Genomic DNA, 21,959 nt, shown 5'->3' on the forward strand with positions numbered 1-21,959 from the left:
TATATCATACATGAGCTGCTAATCCATAATGGGAACAACTGGGAGCTGATTTCTTATCAGGTGTGCTGTTATTACTTTGGAAACTCCTTATCCGATGCATAGAGTTCTATATAGTCAAGTAAATTTATAAACTTATTAAGCAAATTATCAGATCAACAGATACCAAGTGGAAGTGACAGAAGTAGGAGCAACTGACACTGCCACCACTGCTCTGAGGATTCTTATACAGCTCTTCAAGTGCTTGATAATATTTCACTGACCAAGACTCTTAGGGAGTAGCAAAATGTTATCATCCTGTTTTCCAGAGAGGAAAGAGAGCTCTGCGAGGAAACAGTTAAGTCTCTTAACTGTCCTGAACTGATACAGTAACTCAGATGTTGGACCAAAGCTGAGTTTCATGATTCACAGTGGACCAAGTTTCTTGTTCTCATTTGCTCTTTCTGGGAGATCTGGGTCACCAGTGTAGTATAGGCCAATTATTATCTCCCCTCACAAGGATGAGTTCTAATGTCTCCTGAATTATCTGGGAAGAATACTTTCAGGCTCACAAGAAAAATCCTGCCCAGATAAGACAATGAGACTGAGGTATCATCTCCCATCCCAGTCCTACTGTCCAGAAAAATCAACCAGTTGAAAATAGCTCACTCACTGGATCCCAAAGGAGATGAGAGAAACGCTGACCACCAGCAGGTCTAAGATGTTGAAATAGTTCCTGCAGAAGGAGCCTTTATGGAGGAAAGCCCCGTAAGCGGTCATCTGCAGGGAGGCACACGAAGACAAAAAACACACTTTGCCATTAGCATCTGTTCAGAAACCAAAACTAACTGGTTGTGCTCGGAGTGTACATTTGGGGAGGGGCAGTATTTGTAACATAGCAGACAATTTACCCCCAGATGCCAAAGGAGAAGTTGAAAAAGAAAGAGTGAAGAAGACAGCAGAATAACTGTGAGAGAACTAATTAGGGAAAGCCAATGTTAGGTTCAGTGAGGAAAAGGGTGCTCATATGGTCTCTCTGGTCCTTTTTTCTCTGCACTTCCAGTGCCTAGAATATGTAACACTCAGAATCAGCAAAGCAGCATAATGACTGTTTGCAAAAACTACTCTTTGCAATCATATGCTTTTCCCTTTATCTTCAGTGGCAGAGGACACYCGGGAGTATTGTATTATATAAAGGCTCCTGAATTAAAATACGAAATAAAAGGAACTCTTCTGTGATGTTTTTCACAGCTTAAACCAGCTGCAGTGGACAGTTGAGCTTTCTTCCCTCTGAGCAAGAAAAAACAGAATCCCTCAGGGATTTCATGCTTAGGAGTACAGCTTAAGCAASAGGAGGAATTCCTCTTCTCTTCAGTTTGCTCCTTCTATCCAGCTCAATTGTGTTCAATCAGTTCTCCTTCCCCCATCCAGTTCCCTCCGTCTTTCTTCTACAAAAGAGGTGGTTGCATTTTCCCCTTGATTTTTCTTTGCAAAGCCCAAGGTAAGATTCCTTGAGACAGAGAGGCCTCTTCGTGGAGGTAATCATTATGAGCACCACACACTTGGGGAATAGAAACCAGTGTTTACATTTTTTGCAAGGGACTCTCTGCGCTGCTGGGTGTGCTCTGCTGAAGGGGATGTCACACATCCAGAACTGGATTAAGTGACAATGGAAATGGAAGTGGGTCTCAGTCCCCATGTCAGACTTAAACACTTCTGAACTCAGGAAAGCCAAGGTCCTGACTTTCAATTTTAGGCTGAGCTCTATTTCAGAATATGAATAGATATGTCTGGCATGTCAATATCTCAAAGAGGATGAGGTGATAAGGGTATTTGTACCACCTACCTTAGCCTTGGTGAGTGATCTGATGCAGCTGCTTTGAGCACTCCTCAACCCCACAATTGCTAATCTTACTCCATTACCTGCATTAGGAACACAGGCTTCTAAATTTGGTCCTCTGCATCTCATCTAAGTTAGATGCCTAAAGTAACTGGAAGCAGACATCATGAGACTATTCCTCAATGACCAACTCCAGCCAGACTCTCCCAACTAGAAGTATGAACCAGAAGTTCAAACTGGAATTCTCTGGTTCCTAATAGCTCAGGATGGCATACCTGCTGGTGGTTTCCAGCCATGTCTACCTGTGACAACTTTAGTGAGAGTGGAAGAGCACACGATATATCAGATTGCTTTTTTCACCAAACATCCATGACATCAGGGAACCAACTATCCATCAGTCAGATAGAACTTAGAAGGAGAGGAAGTATAAACTCTGGTCCTGGCTTAGAATTTATACTTATAGATACATTTGACTGGGGAAGGGGGGGAGGTCCTTGCCATAACAAAGCTGGTAAAGATGCCCTGTAGTGGTTATGTTTTGTATGGCAATCTTGAAAGAAAGGAGACACCATTGAAATCAGGAGGGGAATCTGCTGAGTTTAAGTTCTATACAAACTGTGGTTCTCTCATGCCTGTTGAGAGATTTTGTTATCTTAGGAGAGGCTCTCACAGAGTGTACAATCTATGCCTGCCTTCCACCTGGAGCACTGAACAAAGCTCTTAGAATGCTATTTAAAACTAAATCATAATTATCTTCAATGGCATGTTCAAAACACTGCTAAGGTAGTCACCTTGCTAACATCCATCAGACTCCATCATGTCATTGTGAGGCTTGCATGTGCCATCAGCAACACTGACATAGATGAAGCTTGTTTCTCCACTGTCTCGAACATCATATAATCATTTATTCTTTTGCTTATCATTTACACCAACTTTGCTCTTGTGCAAAAGATTGTGCACAAGGCAAGGCATCAGAGAAACAGGCTCTGAGAAACAAGCCCTTGTGAGGCAGAGACCGACAGGATAAGAACAGAATTTCTTAAATGTTTGTAGTCCTTGCACTCCTCTCCCACTTGGCCCTGCAGAAAATTCAGAGGTGTTGTCACATAGTCACTGAAGTTAATGGGGGAATTTTGCCGGTAATATTGGGGAAGCTCAGAAATAGGTACTATGCAGTACACTCCTGTGATGAAAACAGAGCAATACACCAGTCGATTAGGTTAGGTTCTGCTTCCACTGATAGGTGGGTTACAGCTTGCTTCAGTGGGAGCAGAATTGCTACTGTAAATTCAAATAGGTGGGAAGGTGCCTTGATGTAGAAAGCTAAGCCTTAGACTACAGCTTTGGTTTTAAATATTGCTGCTGCTGAGATGCGTGCCTTGTTGATAGACCATTTGGTGCGTGCATGTTCAGATTGACTGTGGAAACGGATGCACACTGGATTGAGCATGACAGCATAATACGTACATCACTTTGGAGAGCATTCTGGCTCTGGTGCTTTAAAGTCATATCAAAAGCACGCCTCTCTACAAAAATACGCAAGGGTCTCCCTGCTTGCCAGCCTCCAGTTTGGATACTGTTATTAGGGACCTAAGCTGCAAGATCAGAGCAACTCTAAGGAGAATGCTGCTGCCTGCCAGCACTTAGAACCATCTTGCTGAGAAAAAGATCAAGCTGCCAAGTGAACCTACCATTTGGAAAGCCAGAACTTTGCTCAATTACTGTTATTTAAATTATTAGTCTAATATTTTGGGAAAATTAGAGTTAAGAACAAGGCTGCCTATTTTTATTTGCTTCCCAGCTGAACGATTCTCCTGCGCATTTCCTTTGGTACAGAGCATATTCCTGGGAAATCTAAAGCCAGGTTTCAACCAGGTGGCTCAGTAATTTTCATTCTCAGCTACAGTCCTTCGAGTTTCAGTGATTTGTACTCTCAGTTCCCTTGCCACACCTAAAAATTGAGTTTCTGCACTGGGCTCCCTGGTAGAACCGTTTCCTATCTCCCATTCAGCTGTGCACACTGTAATCTTATGTAAGTCATTGGCTCCCTCTGGCCCAGTGTCACGACTTGTGCAGAACTGATACCTTCTCTTTGGGTTTTAATATGCAGTGGAGGAAGTGCATGTGCTCAGGGCTCTTTGTACAGCAAACAAAGCCGGTTTTGGAAAGATTGGCCAGGATGGAGAGAGCAAGTTTCTAGGGTGTTGGCCTTTTTCTTGGTCCTCTCTTACTTTTCCCAATCCATCCTTTCATTGTGATTCCCCAGAAGAGCATTGTGCTGATATTGGCTGTCTATTACAAGTTTGAATATCAAAATTTCACAGAAGACTTCTTACACAACTACCAAAAGGATAAAATCAAAAGATAAACAATTCTGTGTGTAGATATAATATTGGGGTTTAAGGTGATACAAGAAAAAAAGTGAGAGAGTGAGAGAGAGAGAAAGAGAGAAAGAAAGAGAGAAAGAAAAAAAGGAAGAAGTGTATTGCTCAGATTGGTTACCTTAAGAATAATTTCTAATGTAAAGATACTAGTGAAGACATAGTCTGCATTGCCTAGGATCTGAAAAATAAGCACAATTGGGTTAGTGGTACTGAGCGTGACCCAGGAACAAACAGGCGTGTGTGTTAGCAACAGATAGCGGCAGAAAACTAGTAAGCTCGTGATCAAGAAATGGTAGAGAAGATGGGCACTTTACCTTCAGAGCAATTTCAATGGTGAAAATGACAGTAAAAACTATATCAAAATAAAAGAGAATCTGTAAAAACAAAAGGGAATAGGAGTGGGGAGGGTATATCAGTGACTGACCGCTGGAATGGGAAATCACAATTCAAAATCAAATACACAAGCCTCTTAACGAAGGGACAAAGAGGAAAATATAGGAAATGGTTTTGTAATGATGTCCTGTTGAATGCAGTGAAAGTCTTGGCACAGGAGACAAGAAGCACATTAAATGATAATCTTTTCTGAGTTACAATCCCATGAGGGTTTTGAAGGCAAAACAAGTTCTTGGTTGTTGTAGGATTTTTTTATTTTTATTTTTTTATATTTGTATCTGATAAAGAACAGACAATTCAAGGGTTTTCCCAAATAGATTTCCAAACTGAGAATACAAGAACGTCTAGTCTCTCAGTGGAAAACATGCAATTCCTTCTTATTAATTTCAGGCTTGTTCTGTGACTTTTGCAAAGGAAGAAAAACAAACTGCAAATTGATGCACAGGGGCTGCTCTATCTCTTCTTTTTTTTTTCTATCCCAGCTTGCCCTGAATTAGGATGAATAACAAATATGCACTCTGCCAATTGAACAGAATCACAACTTCTATCTCGGAGTCATAATTTGCTCATCCACTAGAGATGCCTAGCTTAGATTTTGCATCTTTCCATTGGCATTCTGGGGAACAGGCAAGCTGAAAAACTCAACAGTCCCATGAACTTAGACTTCATAGTGGGCTTAACAGAGTTACACACAGCAGGCCACAAAACATGGCCACAGAAGGCAACAGCAAGTCTAGAAGTGTAACGTGACTTTTAAAGTAGCAGCATTAAGGGCAGAGATGTCTTTTACTGCAGACCAGTTTACATCCCCCAGAAGCAAATGGGAACTTTACTACCAACTAATGGGACCAGAATTGGACTCTTTTTTCCAGTATATTCCAATATCCCAAACTCTTTTGTTTTACCTACACTGCAAACAGTGAAAATCAAAAGTATTAGTCCATTGGATYACTGTCCTCTTAGCTTAACCACATTATAAACTGAATAATCACTATATAGAAGCAGTAGAAACCTGGTCATTTGTTGAATTTAAGCCTTTACTGCTAAAACACTAATAAACATACAGCAGTAAACTCTCCTCCACCACCAGGAGGATGTTATGCATCCCACAGGTCTTTACTGTATCTGGATGCTCTTGTCCTAACCCAGACTTATAGGTTTACAAAGAGTGGCTAGATTCTTATAGACTGTTATGCCATGGGCAACGAGATAGCTATTGCAAACTGTAGTGTTATTTTAGATTGCACCATTTAAGCATGACCCAAATCCATGCCAATTTGCAGTCACTGAAGATCAAATAGGGACATGTATCACTTACTGTGACTGTGTAACTTAAAATTCCTCAAGTCACTGCTCAATTTTTGACTTCTGTAGAAGTTGTTCTCACTCTTCAAGGCTAGTTTGGGCTCTATAAATTTTTACAACTTAGAGAATTAAAAAGGGCCATTTCAAGGATGGACTGGCCTCAGTTGCATCCCATATTAATTTGTACACATTATAACTGGAAATGTCCCTGTGCATTGCAGCCTGCTAGGTCCTGATATTTGGTTATTATATCAATGGAACAATTTTATAACCAATGGGTCAGATTCATGGGTACTCTCAGACTGCTTTGCATCACTCCACTGACATAAAGCAGCCATAAACTTGATTAAAGTGGATGATTAAGCTGGGTCTGCAGCTGTTTTACATCACCAGAGCACAGCAAAGCAACTGGACCATACTGGTGAACGTGGCCCCAAAGCTGTAGCTAGTAAAGTCCTCCTGTTTAGATGAAATCATGCCTGCTGGAAATGACCACAGATCACCTGTGCAGGCAGTATCATTTATCAGCAGGCACGTTTATTACCATCTAAATAAGTATTTAACCCAGAATAAACTAAAATGAAAGAGCACCTGGCCAGAATGCAAACAGGAGAACATTGTGAGCGTATAAAATTTCAGGTCTTGCTTGGGTTTTGAAGACGTTTGATCGTATTGGAGAGACACTTCCAAAGACCTGCTGCCCGAGCTCTATACAACACAGGAAAGATGCAGCCACTAGCCCAGCCCAGGAAAGAAGACTGCTTCTTTCCAAAGCTCTTTGCTAGCCCTTGCTGGAGAAGGATCTCTCCATTCCTGTCTTCTGCTCTGGGACGGTTTGTGTTAACAGCAGAAACCAGTCTGCAAAAGTCCATGTGAACAGGTTAATGTCTGATTATATTATCCCAGAGTGAGGGCAAGGGCAGTTAGTTCGCTTGCACCTTTATTTCCTTCCCTTCCAGCCCTCTGAGTGGGCACAGGGCAGGACACAATCTTAGTGTTCTACTGTCAAGGCGTAAAGGCAGATCACATTTGCAACCCAAACATCTTGTCAGTGTCCCTTTGTTTGACACATTTTAAACATCTGTACCTGCAAAAATTAAGCACAGATTTTCATGCAACATCAGTGGGTTTAAATAGCCAAAACAACACTTTGTCCCAAACCTCCAGCTCTTTATCCAGGACAACTAGCTTTGACTATTTTTTTTCTCATTTAAATCTCTCTGCAATATATTCTTCAGCAGCTTCTGTGGCATGTCAGAAGCCCATATGCCAGCTGACATCATTCTCTAATGCTAAGATTGACATACATTTAGCTCTACATGGTGGACACACTCAGCTATGAGCAAGTAGGTCATTGGTGGCATAGGTTTGACTGTATTATTTAGCACCCTCTTTCAGGAAAAAATGCAAAGCAGCTCTGAGATAAGGCTCAGGAATAAACCTCCATTATCATCTTCTCTTCATATACATATACGGGCCAGGATATTTCAGGGGAGGCAGAACAATGAGCGTTCAATTCAGGTTTTAATATTAAACAATAAATAAATTGGCCCACTGTTCAAGTCTAGCAATCTCTACCAGCATTCAAGCAGAAAGATGCCAAAATGCTGCTGCAGACAGCAGAGATCAGAAGTGTCACATATGACTGCTGACAYTTCTGATTTCTACAGTGAACCCAGATTAACGGAAACAACCACTGGCAGACTTAGGAGACCACTGAACATTTCAAAAGGCTAATAGGAATGGCCAGAAAAGAAGGAGAGAATGCATCTCTGTGCTAAATGCCTTCCTCTCCTTCCCCCAGCCTATCCAGGAGAGGAGCATGGCATATTTTCTGAGGATTACCTCAAATTTACTTTGCAACTTGCGTTCAAACAGTCTGATTCTAACCTTAGTGACACCGACTTCCCCCAGAGTGACTGAGCCAAACTCAGGAATGTTACTCCTGATTTATACCAGTGCAAACAAAGTAAGAATCAGACCCTGGGTTTTTTAGCTGTAAAGCAAGCATGTGGCAGGAGAGCAGATGTTCCAAAGGGAACTTGCAAATTGCAAGAATTAGAATGGTCTGAACCCCAACCAGTGTATCTACACCCCATCTTTAATGCCTCAAATCCCAAGAAACAGTAATTTTTTCTTCAGTCTCCTGTCCTTTCTTCCCCAACAGATGCTTATGAAATGAACTAGGGGCCAAAATCTGCCCTGACTCACGTCCCCTGTAAAGCCCAGTGATTTCACATTCACAAAGCCTAGCAAAAGGCACAAATCAGGGCAGAAAGTCACTCCAGAAGCCTCTGATGCAGTCTTTTCAGACTTTCCTGACTTTGGCTCATGATCTGCTGTATCACACTCTTAACTCACTGCAAGGGAAGGAGAATGGGAAGCATACTTGGTTCCTAAAGGAGAGGTGTCGGACAGGGTCCTCAGCTGCCAAGGAGATGCTGCTGAGCAAGATGAAAAATAGGATCAGGTTGGTGAAAATGTTATCGTTAACGATTCGATGGCAGTGGACACGAAACCTGCAAGAGAGAGGAGAGGCACAACTTTATCTCTCAGAGAAAGGCAAGACATGGGTAACATACCCCCCTCCTCTTTTGCCAGCAGGACTGGACCTGGAGGACTGCTCTGCAGAGCAGATTTGCTCTGCCCCAGCAGCAGGGAAAATCATGGCCCAGGCAGCTGTGCTTGGCCCTGCCGGGTGCTGTGCTCCCTTGGATCTCTGTATCATGAAATGATGCACAAGGTGTGATAGGCTGCCTGCAGGACTCATGTTTGGTGCATTTGAAGGGAGAACAGCCAGCCTCTCCCGACAGAGCCTTTTGTGATTTAGATGTGGTCTAAAACCTGCCAACCTGAAATTACATCACTTGCTTTCATTCATTGTGAATTAGTTAGGAGAAAGCAGCAGAAACAGGCTTTGGAGTGGCTACTGTCTTTCTGAGCTGGGACTGGACTGTCACTGGGCAGGAGCCATGAGGGATCCATCTGCTACCAGGGCACAAAACCCAGCAAAATGAATGTAAGGCAGGCTGGCTTCTGGAAAGGGCTTCTGGTCGGACAATATCATGCCAAGCAGGGTGTCTGCCAAAGTTCAGCCTAATATAAAGTGCTCGTTGCTCTTAGCAGGAAACCAGCACAGGAAAGTAGCAGTCTCCCATCAAATGGCAGTGTGCTTACTTGACATCATTAAAGCACTTTCCATACAATATCAGAGTATGAGGAGTTAAGTCTCATAACAGTCCTATGCATAATTCTAGAGGCACTTCATTAGTCTGTTTAGCTCTACTTTTGGCTGTTCAGCCTCCAAGCCCCTATTATACCAATTTTACAGATGATTGTAGAGGTTAATTTACTTCTTCAACAAGCAACAGTGGGTGGGTGGCAAAGTTGACATTACAGTCCATGAGTCCCAATCTTCGTCAGTCCTTCCCTGTTACACACATATCAAAGGAGGAGTGGCACAAGCCCTGCTGTGGAAAGACTGGTTCTAAATTCCATTTTGTTTTTACAGCTCTGCCTTACTTCAGGGCTGTATTTGGAAGCGTAGTCGCCAGAAAGATGTTGGGACACATGGTATTGCACAGAGCACTGGGCAATGAGATCACTTCTGCACCCTGGAAAGATATATAAATTGCTTTCTGTGACAGCTCAACCCTCTACTCACAGTACTTGTCTCACACATCCGTACTGAGAAGAGAGGTGGGGCAATGTGAAGCCACACTGCCTGCAGGAGCCTGAGGGAAAAGTGTGAGAGAAGAATTATTCTCCTCAGCCTGCCCTGGGAGCTGTGGACTCTCCTCTTCCCTGTCCTGTTTCCTGCATGCTTACTCCTGAAGGGTAGGAATAAGCAGAGACACAGGAACTTCCTACTGGGAGTAGGTTTTGAGCAGTCATTAGGACAAGGGGTCCTACCTCATGCTTGACTGACTGCCTGATGGCTTGTTTGAATTTGGACCTGTGTATGCTGCAGAATTCCAATTGCTGACTTGCTTCAGAGTCCCTTATTTCCAAAGCTTTTGTGATTTGCATTTTCAACCAGCCTTGCAGGTGCCCTGAACTCCCACTGAACAGGCATATTGTCAGAGGGCTTCCTACACTCAGGCTTTCATGGAGATTTCATGCCAGGGCCTTTGAAGGAAAGACTGGTGAAAAGACACCTCTGATATGAACTGCTGAAAGGGAGCTCCACAGCATAAAACCTTTGGGACCCAGGGTCAAAGGGGTACCTGTCTCCTTCTCCTGGTTCCAGCAGAGCAGCCTCTTAAATACCTGTTGTTAGGACTGAAGATGAAAAATGCGCTGGCATCAGGCATGGGCACAGCCTTTTCCTTGAGGTGCAGTTCCGACATCGGGCGAGGCCGAGGGCCAACAGGCATCTCAGGTTCTTCCTCATCTTCCTCTCCTGCAAGAAGCATTTTTGTCTTTTAATGCACAATACAATCCATTCTACAGTTCTGAGGTATTTGTCCCTATCAGAACTACAGCTACACGCTTAGGATCATCAAAATGGGAAGAAGCACGCTCAAGGTTCTTTGTCCATTTCCCTTCTCCAAGGCAGCATCTGCTGTCCAGCACCCTTCCCGGCAGACATTGATCTAGTCTGTCTGTAAAACCATCAATGCTGGTAAGTCCACAACCTCCTCATAATGGTCTCTTCAGATGGTTCACTGTCCCTTCTATAAGAAAGCTTCTTCTAATGGCTAACTTGAATCCTTCTTGCTGCAGTCTAAATCTGTTAACTATTGTCTTATTTTCCATGGACACAGAAAAGAGATAATTCCTTTCTCCTTTCAGCAGTCTTTTATATATGTGAGGTATGTTATTATGTCTCTGCTAGCTCTTCTGGTTCCTAGAGTAAAACAAAAGCAGTCTCTCCTAATGTGCTGTGTTTCCTAGACCTCTGATCATTCTTGCTACTTTCCTTTGGATTTTCTCCTGTTTTCTCCCACAACTTTCTTGCAGTACCTGCAGTTTAGGTCCTACTGGTGCTGAGGGAAACTAGATTACTTCTTATATCTTATAATACTATTTTCCTGTTTGAATGTCCTTTTTGGCACCTTTTTCATCACATTCTGACATTAATTTGCCATCAGTTTCTGATCTGTGTAAAGTACAGATCCTTTTTGGCAGAACTGCTGCCTAACCTGTCATTCCCCACTTTGCATTTGTGCTGCAGATTATTCCCAAGAGTGGCATTTTGAAATCATCCTTATTGAACTGCATCTTATTTTCCTCAGATCGCTCCTCCAGTTTATCAAGATCTGCTTTTCTCCTCTTCCTCTGTGAGAGCTCTGCATGGAACCATTGCCACATTTGGAGTTGCGCCCGGATGAGTGCACGTATGCCACAGAGCAAACACGGAGGATAGGCACTTTGTCTTACAACAATCAGAAATTCTTAAAATTGTCACTTTTCAGAATTCAGAAAAGAGAAGAATGAAAGGGCAGGCAACAAAGCTGAGACTTTTGAACCTGATGCCTATGAAGCAGGACTCCAGGCACTGTGCATATCATTGACTACCCTCAAGGAAGAAAACACAGAGATGGGGACTAAGGGGAATATGAAAGAGTACCTTCCACTTTTGAGGATTTCTCCTACCTGCTGAAGCGAGATGCTGTTTTGTAAATGACATGATAGGATCTTGCTATTTTGAAGTTCACAATCCTCTCATTTAATTAGCAAGACAAAAAGAAATATTTTAAGGGAGCCTGACAGATTAGATGCAACTCATTCATCTTCCAGCTAAAGTAAAGAAGGAAACTCTAGTTAAAAGGTTTATCTGGACTCCATGAAGTAAGATAAATTCCAGAAAGAGCCTGTTCCTTTAGGGTCAGGTGCTGTGCTTGGCCTGGTAATGGACACATTAGAAAGAACAGATGAATCAGCACAGACCCTAATCTGGATATTAGAGACAGCAGAAAAGTGGCCTTTTCAATGCATGCCATTATTACATGCAAATAGGCTTCTCTCTGTACACTTCCAGTAGCAGGAATTCAGCTCGAATTCACTTGATAGATTTTTGGATAAATGTGTGAGCTGGTACAAGGAGTTTGTACTTTTTAAGCAGGTCTATTTTTTAACAGCTCAATTTTCTTCCATAATATACTTTATAATACTCTTTCTACAGGTTTTATTGGTTTAAGAAGCATTCTTCCAGAAGTACTTTTGTGTACTTGTAAAATTGGTGTTAATGCTCATAATAATAWAATAATTACAATACTTTGAACTTACATCTTATCAACAGATTTCAAAGTGGGCTGGCAAACAGTGAGAGAGATAAGCACATCTTTTTTCTTTAACAGTCTGCAATACCAATGTCCCTGATCACTTAGAATATCTGAGAGCTCTCACTTAAAAGACCAGTGTTCTGAGTCCCAGTTCTGTGCCTTTACCATTGGATCACTCTTTTTTATTTTACTCAGAGGGTTGTTGAAAAAAAGTACTTTCAAATGGGCATGGAACAATGCAGAAGGATCAGCCCCATGAAGACCATAAAGAACATTGTTCCTCTTCTCTTTGTCTTGTGTCTGCCATAGAGCGAGAAATATATTAACAATTCTGGCAACCATATAGCTTCAGACTGGAAAACATATTCAGTCTCTCAGCTGTGGAGAAAAAATAATGTTCTAAACATTTTTCATTTAAAGTAGGGTCTAGGGCCCAGAAGAAAGGACAAGCTGAGGGACAAATACTCGAAGGGCAACACATGATTATAGCCTTAACTCAGGCCACTACCTAAGCTATCTGCCAGTATAAAGAAACAGTATGTTGCATAGCTGCCAACATGCATATAAGCAAAGGTCAATGCGGTATTCATAAATGTGCTGGGGGGCACATCTGCTGCAATCCAGCACCTGCTCTTTGACTATATTTTACACCTAAGGTATATTTGTGTTTAAAAAGCGACCCTTCTAGTGAAACCTGCCCCGGAATCATAAAGAAACATGACTCAGAGCTGCCAAGTTCAGATCTAGGTTTGAACTCTCCTGAATTGAAGGAAATTCAAATCCAGGACTGTCATCTTGAATTATGCCTCATTAGAATGCTGATGTCCTTTGGCTGTGAACCCATAAGCACACACATGAGGCTACAGTGTAGCACCAGTTAGAAATTTGTTGATGAGAATTTTTTTTCTTGTTATACAAAGACCAGAACTCCTGTGTAAGGGCATTACTTTGCTTCAAGCTCCCATGAATCATTCCAAGTTTTTACCTTCATCTGATGTGCGGCATTCTTTGTCTGTTTCTGTACTAGACTGCAAGACTTGCTCCCTGTCTTCCTATAATAAACATATCATCATAATAAATTGTCTAGTATACACAAATCTCTGGTAGAACTAGTCTCGCCTTCCAACAAAGGGGATAGGCAAACTGATGAGTTGCAAGTACATGGAGGATTCTGGGGGATAAGAGCAGTACTGTGTAGCAAATACAGTCAAAAGAGATTATGGARAAAACTCTGGTTGAGTAAATGGAAACTAACAGGAGATTGGGTGGGGTAGGTTTGAAGAATAAAGTAAAAAATAGATGAAGTGACCATTTCAAATTGTTTTTGAATACTTGATTAGTGTGAAGGATTTTCAGAGGATGGAATGACACACAGCCATGGGAAGGTCACTGTCATTTAAGACCTTAAATCATAAACTGAAAATTGGCAGAACCAGCTAACTGCAGCTAAGAAGCAATAGGAAGCTGCACTCCAAGCGCAGCTGAAATGCATCAACATGCAAGAAGCGGGCAGGAAAAGGTGTCCCAGATGGACAGGATGTGGTTACACAGCATCTCCTGCAGCACAGCTAGACTGAATAGCTATAAGCAAAAGGACTTTGGACTGGTCGGCTGGACACAAGAAAGCTGATAAAGGAACAGGGGTACACACTGGGACTGGGAAATTCTTGCTTGCTAATGCCAGAGGAAGCCTTGGAGCCTTGTTCCCCAGAATTGACTATCCAAGACAGATGCTACATGTCATGTCAGCTCAGAGAGGACCTTTGTGTTTCAGAGCTTTATACAGCAGAATGGAAGAGATGACTATGGTACATCTGTTCTAATATCGGATTTATAAAAATTTACACTATCTGAACCTTACCATGAATTCCACGAGCTCTGAAAGAAGCGGTCAGTTAATGGCATGAGCTGTTAGCTCTCATTTTCAGCAAATAGCTAACACTCTCAGATGGTTTGAAAAGAGGAAAAGTAACCTCAATCTTTACAAAGGTAGAAAAAAAACAGTTCTGGCAACAATCTGTTTAGAAACAGTATGATACAACGTCAAATTATCAAGGTGCTGTCCCTTTGCACTGATAAAACTTTAGGAGACAGAGGATAACCTAAGCATTTGGAAAACCAAATATGTCAGGAAAACACAGATTTTTCATTCAGATTCTGGGTTTGCTTTAAAAGTATGCCAAGCCAGGGACTGGCACCTCAAAGTAGGAGTTTAGAAATGCTTTTACCTAATTTTCTGCAYTCTAGTCCTAGCCATGGCTGCAGATAAAACATCTCTAACACAAATTGTAGATGGTAGTTTTTGACATACAGTCTTCACGCTGGGTGATTTCTCAGTCTGTCCATGAAAGGTAACTAAGAAAGCAATTCTATTATYAGTAGGCTTAAATTTGCAATACAGGAGGCTGCATATTCACTTGAAAAAAATGTACGGGTCTGCACATCAAAACCAGTCAAGAACCAGGACCAGAACTGTCCCAGGCTGTTTTAATATGTGCTTGTTACTAAAGACTCCTCCAACCTCCCTAGCAACTGACAATGGGTGTCCACTAAGTGGCCAGTGCCTACAGGGATGCTTGGAAGATTAAAGCCAGAGTACTCTCCCCCAGTCAAGATAAAACAGTATTGCATGGCGTTGGAACCACAGTCTATTCCTGATTAATGGGCTACAAATATTGATGAATACAAGTGTAGCAAATGCAGGGGGGTTTGTATTGAAAATCAAATGGAAGGAACAGTTTTACTTTCTGCTTGTCTGAAACACTTGTCCATCTAAAATGAACTATTGTGTCTTTTTTCACCCTATCARACCAACCTATTTACAGACATTTATTAAGAATCAACAGAATAAAAGAGAATGTGACTTATTACCTACTACAGACAGTTACATAATCATAGAAACACAGAAAAACAGAGCAGGAAAGGATCACAGAAGACCCTCTAGTTCATGCCTCTGCCAAGCCAGGCTCACCCAATTATTATATGTAAGTGTTTTCTGGCAGATATTTTTCTGACCTGTTCTTAACAACAGTCAGGGATGCTGTGCTTCCACAACCATCTTCACAATCTTTTCTGGCCTTACCATGAGAAAATTCTCCCCTAGTGTTATCTAGTCTGTTGCTTCTTATTTGTAAGAAGGAGAAGGAGAAAAGATAATTCTTCTCCTACCTGTAACAGCCTTTTATGCATTTGAAGACATCTCTCTTCAGTCTCCCCTACCTCAAACACACACAGTTCTTTCAATCTTACTTCCTGCTTCCCACTTTCATGAGGACCCAGGGAACTACAGGCCAGTCAGCCTCACCTCCATCCCTGGAAAGGTGATGGAGCAGCTCATCCTGGAAGCCATCTCCAAGCATGTGGAGGAAAAGAAGGTGATCAGGAGTAGTCAGTATGGCTTCACCAAGGGGAAGTGAGGCCTAACCAATCTGATAGCCTTCTATGATGGAATGACTGGCTGGGTAGATGAGGGGAGAGCACTGGATGTTGTCTACCTAGACTTCAGCAAGGCTTTTGACACTGTCTCCCATAGCATCCTCATAGGGAAGCTCAGGAAGTGTGGGTTAGATGAGTGGACAGTGAGGTGGATTGAGAACTGGCTGAATGGCAGAGCTCAGAGAGTTGTGATCAGCAGCACAGAGTCTAGTTGGAGGCCTGTAGCTAGCGGTGTCCCCCAGGGGTCAGTCCTGGGTCCAGTCTTGTTCAACTTCTTCATCAATGACCTGGATGAAGGGACAGAGTGCACCCTCAGCAAGTTTGCTGACGATACAAAACTGGGAGGAGTGGCTGATACACCAGAGGGCTGTGCTGCCATTCAAAGAGACTTGGACAGGCTGGAGAGGTGGGCAGAGAGGAACCTCATGAAGTTCAACAAAGGSAAGTGCAGGGTCCTGCACCTGGGGAGGAATAACCCCATGCACCAGTACAGGTTGGGRGTTGACCTGCTGGAAAGCAGCTCTGCGGAGAAGGACCTGGGAGTGCTGGTGGACACCAAGTTGACCATGAGGCAGCAATGTGCCCTTGTGGCCAAGAAGGCCAATGGTATCCTGGGGTGCATCAGGAAGAGTGTTGCCAGCAGGTCGAGGCAGGTGATTCTCCCCCTCTTCTCAGACCTGGTGAGGCCACATCTGGAGTACTGCGTCCAGTTCTGGGCTCCCCAGTACAAGAGGGATGTGGCACTACTGGAGCAAGTCCAGCAAAGGGCTACAAAGATGATTAGGGGACTGGAGCATCTCTCTTATGAGGAAAGGCTGAGAGAGCTGGGCCTGTTTAGCCTGGAGAAGAGAAGGCTGAGAGGAGATCTTATCAACGTGTACAAGTATGTGAAGGGAGGGTGTCGAGAGGATGGGACCAGACTCTTTTCAGTGGTGCCGAGCGACAGGACGCGAGGCAATGGGCACAAACTGAAACACAGACAGTTCCATCTTAACATGAGGAAAAACTTTTTCACTGTGAGGGTGACAGAGCACTGGRACAGGTTGCCCAGAGAGGTGGTGGAGTCTCCTTCTCTGGAGATATTCAAAACACGCCTGGATGCAATCCTGTGCAATGTGCTCTAGGTGACCCTGCTTGAGCAGGGGGGTTGGACTAGATGATCTCCAGAGGTCCCTTCCAACCTCAGCGATTCTGTGATTCTGTGATTCTGTGATTCATTGCTTTCACCACGCTCCTCTAGACTCCTTCCAATTGAACTCCACTTCTCCTAAGCACAGCTCCCAAAAATGAGACACAATACTCCAGCTGAGATTTTCTTAATGGTGAACGGAATAAAAGAATTGCTATGCTCAGGTTAGCTTTCACTGGCCTGTTAGAAGTAACCCGTAAGTTGATTGAGTTCATGTTTTTCCTGTTTATAAATTCACTTTTTGTTTGCCTTTTGCAAAACAGTACCATGTTGTTGGCCTGTTGAGTTTGTAATCTGTAACAAGATTCAGATTCTTTTCTCAAGACTGTTACCTAACTAGCTGTCACCTAAAATCCTTTATTTGTGAATTGTTTATTCCCACCTATGGGAATTGCACTCTCAATTTTTTTTAAACCATTTCTCCATTTCCTCAAGATCTCTTTGAATTCTAATGCTGTCCCTTGGGCATGCTTCCAGCCCCTTCTAGCTTCATGTCATCTGCAAATATAATAAGCACACTTCCTCTTCCATCATTCAGGTCATTAACATTGACCCCGGGATGCCCTTGTGTTGTAGAACCTCACTTGAGCAACTGCTCTCCACATAAATGGTCTGACTGATATCTCTCCCAATCATCTAGACTGTGTTTTTCTAGCTGGCTTATGAGAATGTTGTAAGAGACAGAGTCACAAGCATTAGCAAAGTTAAAGCATATGACGTCTACTTTTCCTCCTCCATCTGCAAGTCCTGTTGGCCCCTTTTAGAAGAGAATTAGAGAGGTCTGACATGATTTGTTCTTGGCAAATCTATGTTGGCTGCTAGTCATCTCCTTATCTTGCAGTCATATAGTTTGTTTAAGCTTTTGTTCCAGCATTTTTCCAAGAATGGAAGTTTYGCTGACTAGCTTATAATTCCTCTGCTCCACCCTTCCTTAAAAGATCCAGCCTTCAGGACTTCTCAGCGAAAAACTGCTAGAAAAGATTGCTTCAACCAGCTTTTCAAGACCTTAGGAGGAAGATAATTAGGTCAAACTGATTTAAAAACTAGCCTAACTCATGCTCTAGCTTGTTCTTTTCCTACTCTAAGCTAAGAGCTTGTGCCTTTAGTATTCTATTAATAGGTCACATTGACTATTTTGATTAAGGAAAAAAACTTGTGCAAAACAAGGCAGTCAACACTTTGGCTTTCATGAGTATCTGTTAAGGGTCTTCCCTGACCAATGAGTACTGAAAAAAGGACTGAAAATATACATATAATCATATAATGTGGGCTTTATAGAGAAAAAATCAAATGCTGTTAATCAGTATAGGGACTGGAAGGGATCAAGTCCACACCTCTGCAAACACTGGCAAGCGCATCAACTTGTCCCATCATGAAGGCATTAAAAGCTCAGCACACCTGTTGCCTTTGGACTGTACCAGACAGAGCAATCTGGCTCTATGTGCATTAACAACTGGAGCTTCTCTTTCCTGAATCAGGGATAAGAAGAAGCAGAGAAATACCTGGTGCTTCTGTTGTGGGATATGGGCTCTTTTCTTCATTTTCATTGGGCTGATAATCATCTACGTTGATCTGACAGAAACGGAAGAAGAAGAGGCAAAGCCTTTATCAGACAAGGCAGAGAGTTTTCCTTCCCTCAGAAACCCAAGCTGTTCTTGCCATCACTGCACAGAGAGCGGTGGCTGGCAGCAGACCTTGGTAGCAGGTGGGGACTCTCCATCAGCAGTGATTGATTTCAGCTCAATTTTCTCCTCCTTTGTCTCCTCCTCCACAGCTGCTTTTTCTATCTCCTGTTTCTTTTCGGGACTAGCAGTCCTAATAATTTGACAAGATAAAAAGCAAGCAGTTACAAAGGTGAAAAGCTGTTTCCCTTTCAGAAACTTCATGTAGTATAGCACACATCATGAGAACACTCAGCTGGCTGGCATGTCCGTCCTGAACCCAGCTTACATACCAGCGGGTTCCACCTTTTTATCATCTGCAGGCAAAGGCAGAGAATCTGCTCTAATTCTCTGTAGCATCCTTTTATTTTGTAGCTTTCTCACTGGCATGTATTTCTGTGTGTGTGTGKGKGGGTGGCAAACAGTATGTGCCTGTGCATTTGTGCACATGCATATTCTAAGTCTGTGACCASAGATCTCCTCTTCATTCACATAGTTCTACCCAAGGACAAAAGCATGAACTGTCTTCAACTCTTTGTGATCTTCAACTGTTTGTGATCTTCCATTAGGTTGCCTACCAACATTTTGGGATCACAGTTTGCCCCTTGCCCCACTCCCAGTCATGGAAACCCTGCTGACTGGTGTGCAGGACAAAGCAGAATGATCTCCTCCAAACAGCCTGGAAGAAAGTGAATAGAATTAATGAGCAAGGAGAGGCTTCCCCACTGTTGGCAGCTGGGAATGAAAGAGAAGCTCTACACCCAGCTCACGCCTCCTAAGAGTCTGCAGAAACACCAAGAGAACCGACAAGAAGAGAACAGGATGTGGCATCAAAAGAGAAAAAAGCAGCTGAATCTTGTGTCATAGGAATGACAATCCTTGTCATGCCTTGAACATGCCTGTAGTCCAGAGCAATCAGAAGGTAATAAGGAGAATGAAATGGCATCACACTGACACCATTTCACACTCTTTCTCCACAGACACCCTGAAAGCTCATCAGTCACCCAGAGTTCCTTTCCTCTGCTCACATCATCACAACTGTGGGGACTCCCAACTCACAAGACCTTCTTGTCTTTTAGTTTCAATTATTTAAAATATTATATATAAATAATTACATATATAATCATATAATTCTCTCATACATATAATATATATATATACACTCCCAGAGAAACAACACATAACACATACATACCCACACGTATATATGTGCATAATGTGTGTGTATATACACACACACAAATGCATGAATATGAGTATAGATATGTGTATATATATATATATGGGTTTACCTAGCTAGTTTTTTCCTTTCTTTTTCCTCTTCCTCCTCTTTTTGTGCAGATGTTAAACTCTCAGCATCAGCAAGGTTGTCCACAGCAATGGCTAAAAATACATTCAGCAAGATATCTGTTTGTGTTCTACTTAAAGAAAATGGGCTTTGAAAACTGCAGAACAACATTGTACCAAGGGTGTCTTGATTGAAATTTTTTAGCAAGCTGTCATCAGATCTCCCAGATTTTCCAAACTTCCCGTTCACACTAATGTTCAAGATGCGCATATCCAGCATGCACAAACCTACACCTTCCATCCAAATGGCTAACACACTGTATGGGGTTTCCAGAATGATTGATATAAAGCATCCAAGTCCAGACTTGAACACTTACATTTTAGTTTCTGGTTTCTCAAAAGAGTCTCAGCAGATCCCACTGAAGATAAGGGGAACTGTGAATGCTTTGCATCTTTGATAGCTTAGGTCATTTTTATTAAAGCACCTAAATATACATTCAAGAGCTTCATAATATTAGGTACCTAGGCTTCCTGGTTTTGGCCTATGTACTCAAGTTGAACAACCCCATTATAGGTACTCCCACAGACATGAGTATATCCAACAGACAGTAAGCATTTCTGAGGAGACCATAGAGAAATTCCTTTGGGATTTGAAGCATTGAAGGGACAAGCTGGTAACCCTGCTGTCTCCCAGCAGAGAGCCCATGCATGGAAGCTACATTATAAATCAGGCATGCACGTGCAGCTGAAGGGCAAGAAATCATAACTTCTTTCTTGTCTTGCCAGTCAATGTTTAGTTCTCATGCCACAAATCTGAACATCAGCCTCTTTACAAATTTATTGAGAGTGGGTCTTATTACACCATGATAACTTTTAAATAAACTCCAATTCAAGGCCTAGTCTTGAAGTACAACCACCCTCCTCCCTGGGCTCCAAGGTCTAATGGCTCCAAAGCTAGCCAGCATGTGGAGCTGGCTCACATTTTCCTCTGCAGTTCACAAGGGGATCCAAATTGTAGCTTTTTGTAAGCTGTCAGGCAGGCTGCCTCATTCAACCTTCAGATTAAGTGGAATTGCACCATCTCACTTTGAAGAAAGGGCATGCAGGTCAACTGAAATGTCAGATAACAGGGTTTGAGAAATCTGAATTATGAGAAAAGGTCAAAAGAGCTGGGCTGAGTCTACAAGGTGGCTTTATAGAAGAATCAGTATAAAAGAAATATCACCTCTGACTCAATAGGGTTATTTATTAGGGAAGCAGAAATTAAACATGAACAAATCTGGAGCAAACTGAGATATGGAACAAAACCATAGTTGTATGTTACATGCAAATTCTTATGAAAAGATACTCACGGCCTAATCACGCAATGTACTTTGTACCTCCTGGGATACGTACAGTGCCCTCACTTCACCCTGAAGCCAGAGAGACTGATAATACTTAACACCAGCTCAGGCTAGTGGATAACAGAGCACACAATTTTCTATTTGAAGAACACATGGATTGCAGTAAGTGAAATGGAACATGGTTCCCGTTAGTTTATACATGAGTTAATATATGATTTCACATAGATCAATCATGTCAAACATATGTTACTCCTATTACAGCATTTGTATATAGCATATTGTAGATTATACGTATTTTTGTTCCACATAAGGTTTGGATGGAATATATTACTGAAAAGGCAAATAAAGCAAAAATACATAGTAAATACAGTAGGTGGACATAGAGATTAGCTTCTGGAGAAGGCAGAAAAGAAAAACCCATGGGGGAACTAAGGGGAATAAAAAATAAAACCACTAAACATGTAAAGTTTCTAAATAAAAGCGGGCATGCGGAACTGGCATGTAGCTGGCTCTTAGAACTGTTTATGTGCCTGAAGTCTTAGCACTAGCTAAAATTAAACAAACTTGTTTAACTTTTGGCACTGCAAAGCCAAAATTCCTTGGGAGAAGGTAAAGATGTAAGGTATGAAATTCATTATTTACTGACATGACAAAGTAGTAAAGGGTGGCTTTAAATTCAGCCCCACTTGGAGAAAAGATAGCATCAAAGGATACAATTTCCACAGATGAAGAGGATGATGAAGTAAATACAGACCAACATTCCTGGAAAAGAGGGGCCGCCATAAGCCATGATCCCATCATACATCACCGAATTCCAGTCCTCCCCAGTCAGGATCTAAATGACACATTCCCACCAATAGGGATACAGTGTTAGACCACACAGAGAATTTGAAAAACCTATTAACACAAAGATATCTCT

General features: G+C 42.3%; 1 protein-coding gene across 1 annotated transcript in view; it reads right to left on the reverse strand.

The window, feature by feature from the left end:
* The window catches only part of CACNA1C (calcium voltage-gated channel subunit alpha1 C), a 492,904-nt gene that overhangs the window by 77,741 nt on the left and 393,204 nt on the right, over window positions 1–21,959 (reverse strand). Inside the window, 8 exon segments of the mRNA XM_026070402.1 lie at window positions 650–756; window positions 4,515–4,574; window positions 8,288–8,417; window positions 10,168–10,300; window positions 18,252–18,321; window positions 18,444–18,564; window positions 19,703–19,817; window positions 21,755–21,875. Of these exon segments, the coding sequence (XP_025926187.1) occupies window positions 650–756; window positions 4,515–4,574; window positions 8,288–8,417; window positions 10,168–10,300; window positions 18,252–18,321; window positions 18,444–18,564; window positions 19,703–19,817; window positions 21,755–21,875 (857 nt within the window).

This window comes from Apteryx rowi, unplaced genomic scaffold (genome assembly GCF_003343035.1).
Source record: "Apteryx rowi isolate R43461 unplaced genomic scaffold, aptRow1 scaffold_31, whole genome shotgun sequence".
Lineage (NCBI taxonomy): Eukaryota > Metazoa > Chordata > Aves > Apterygiformes > Apterygidae > Apteryx > Apteryx rowi.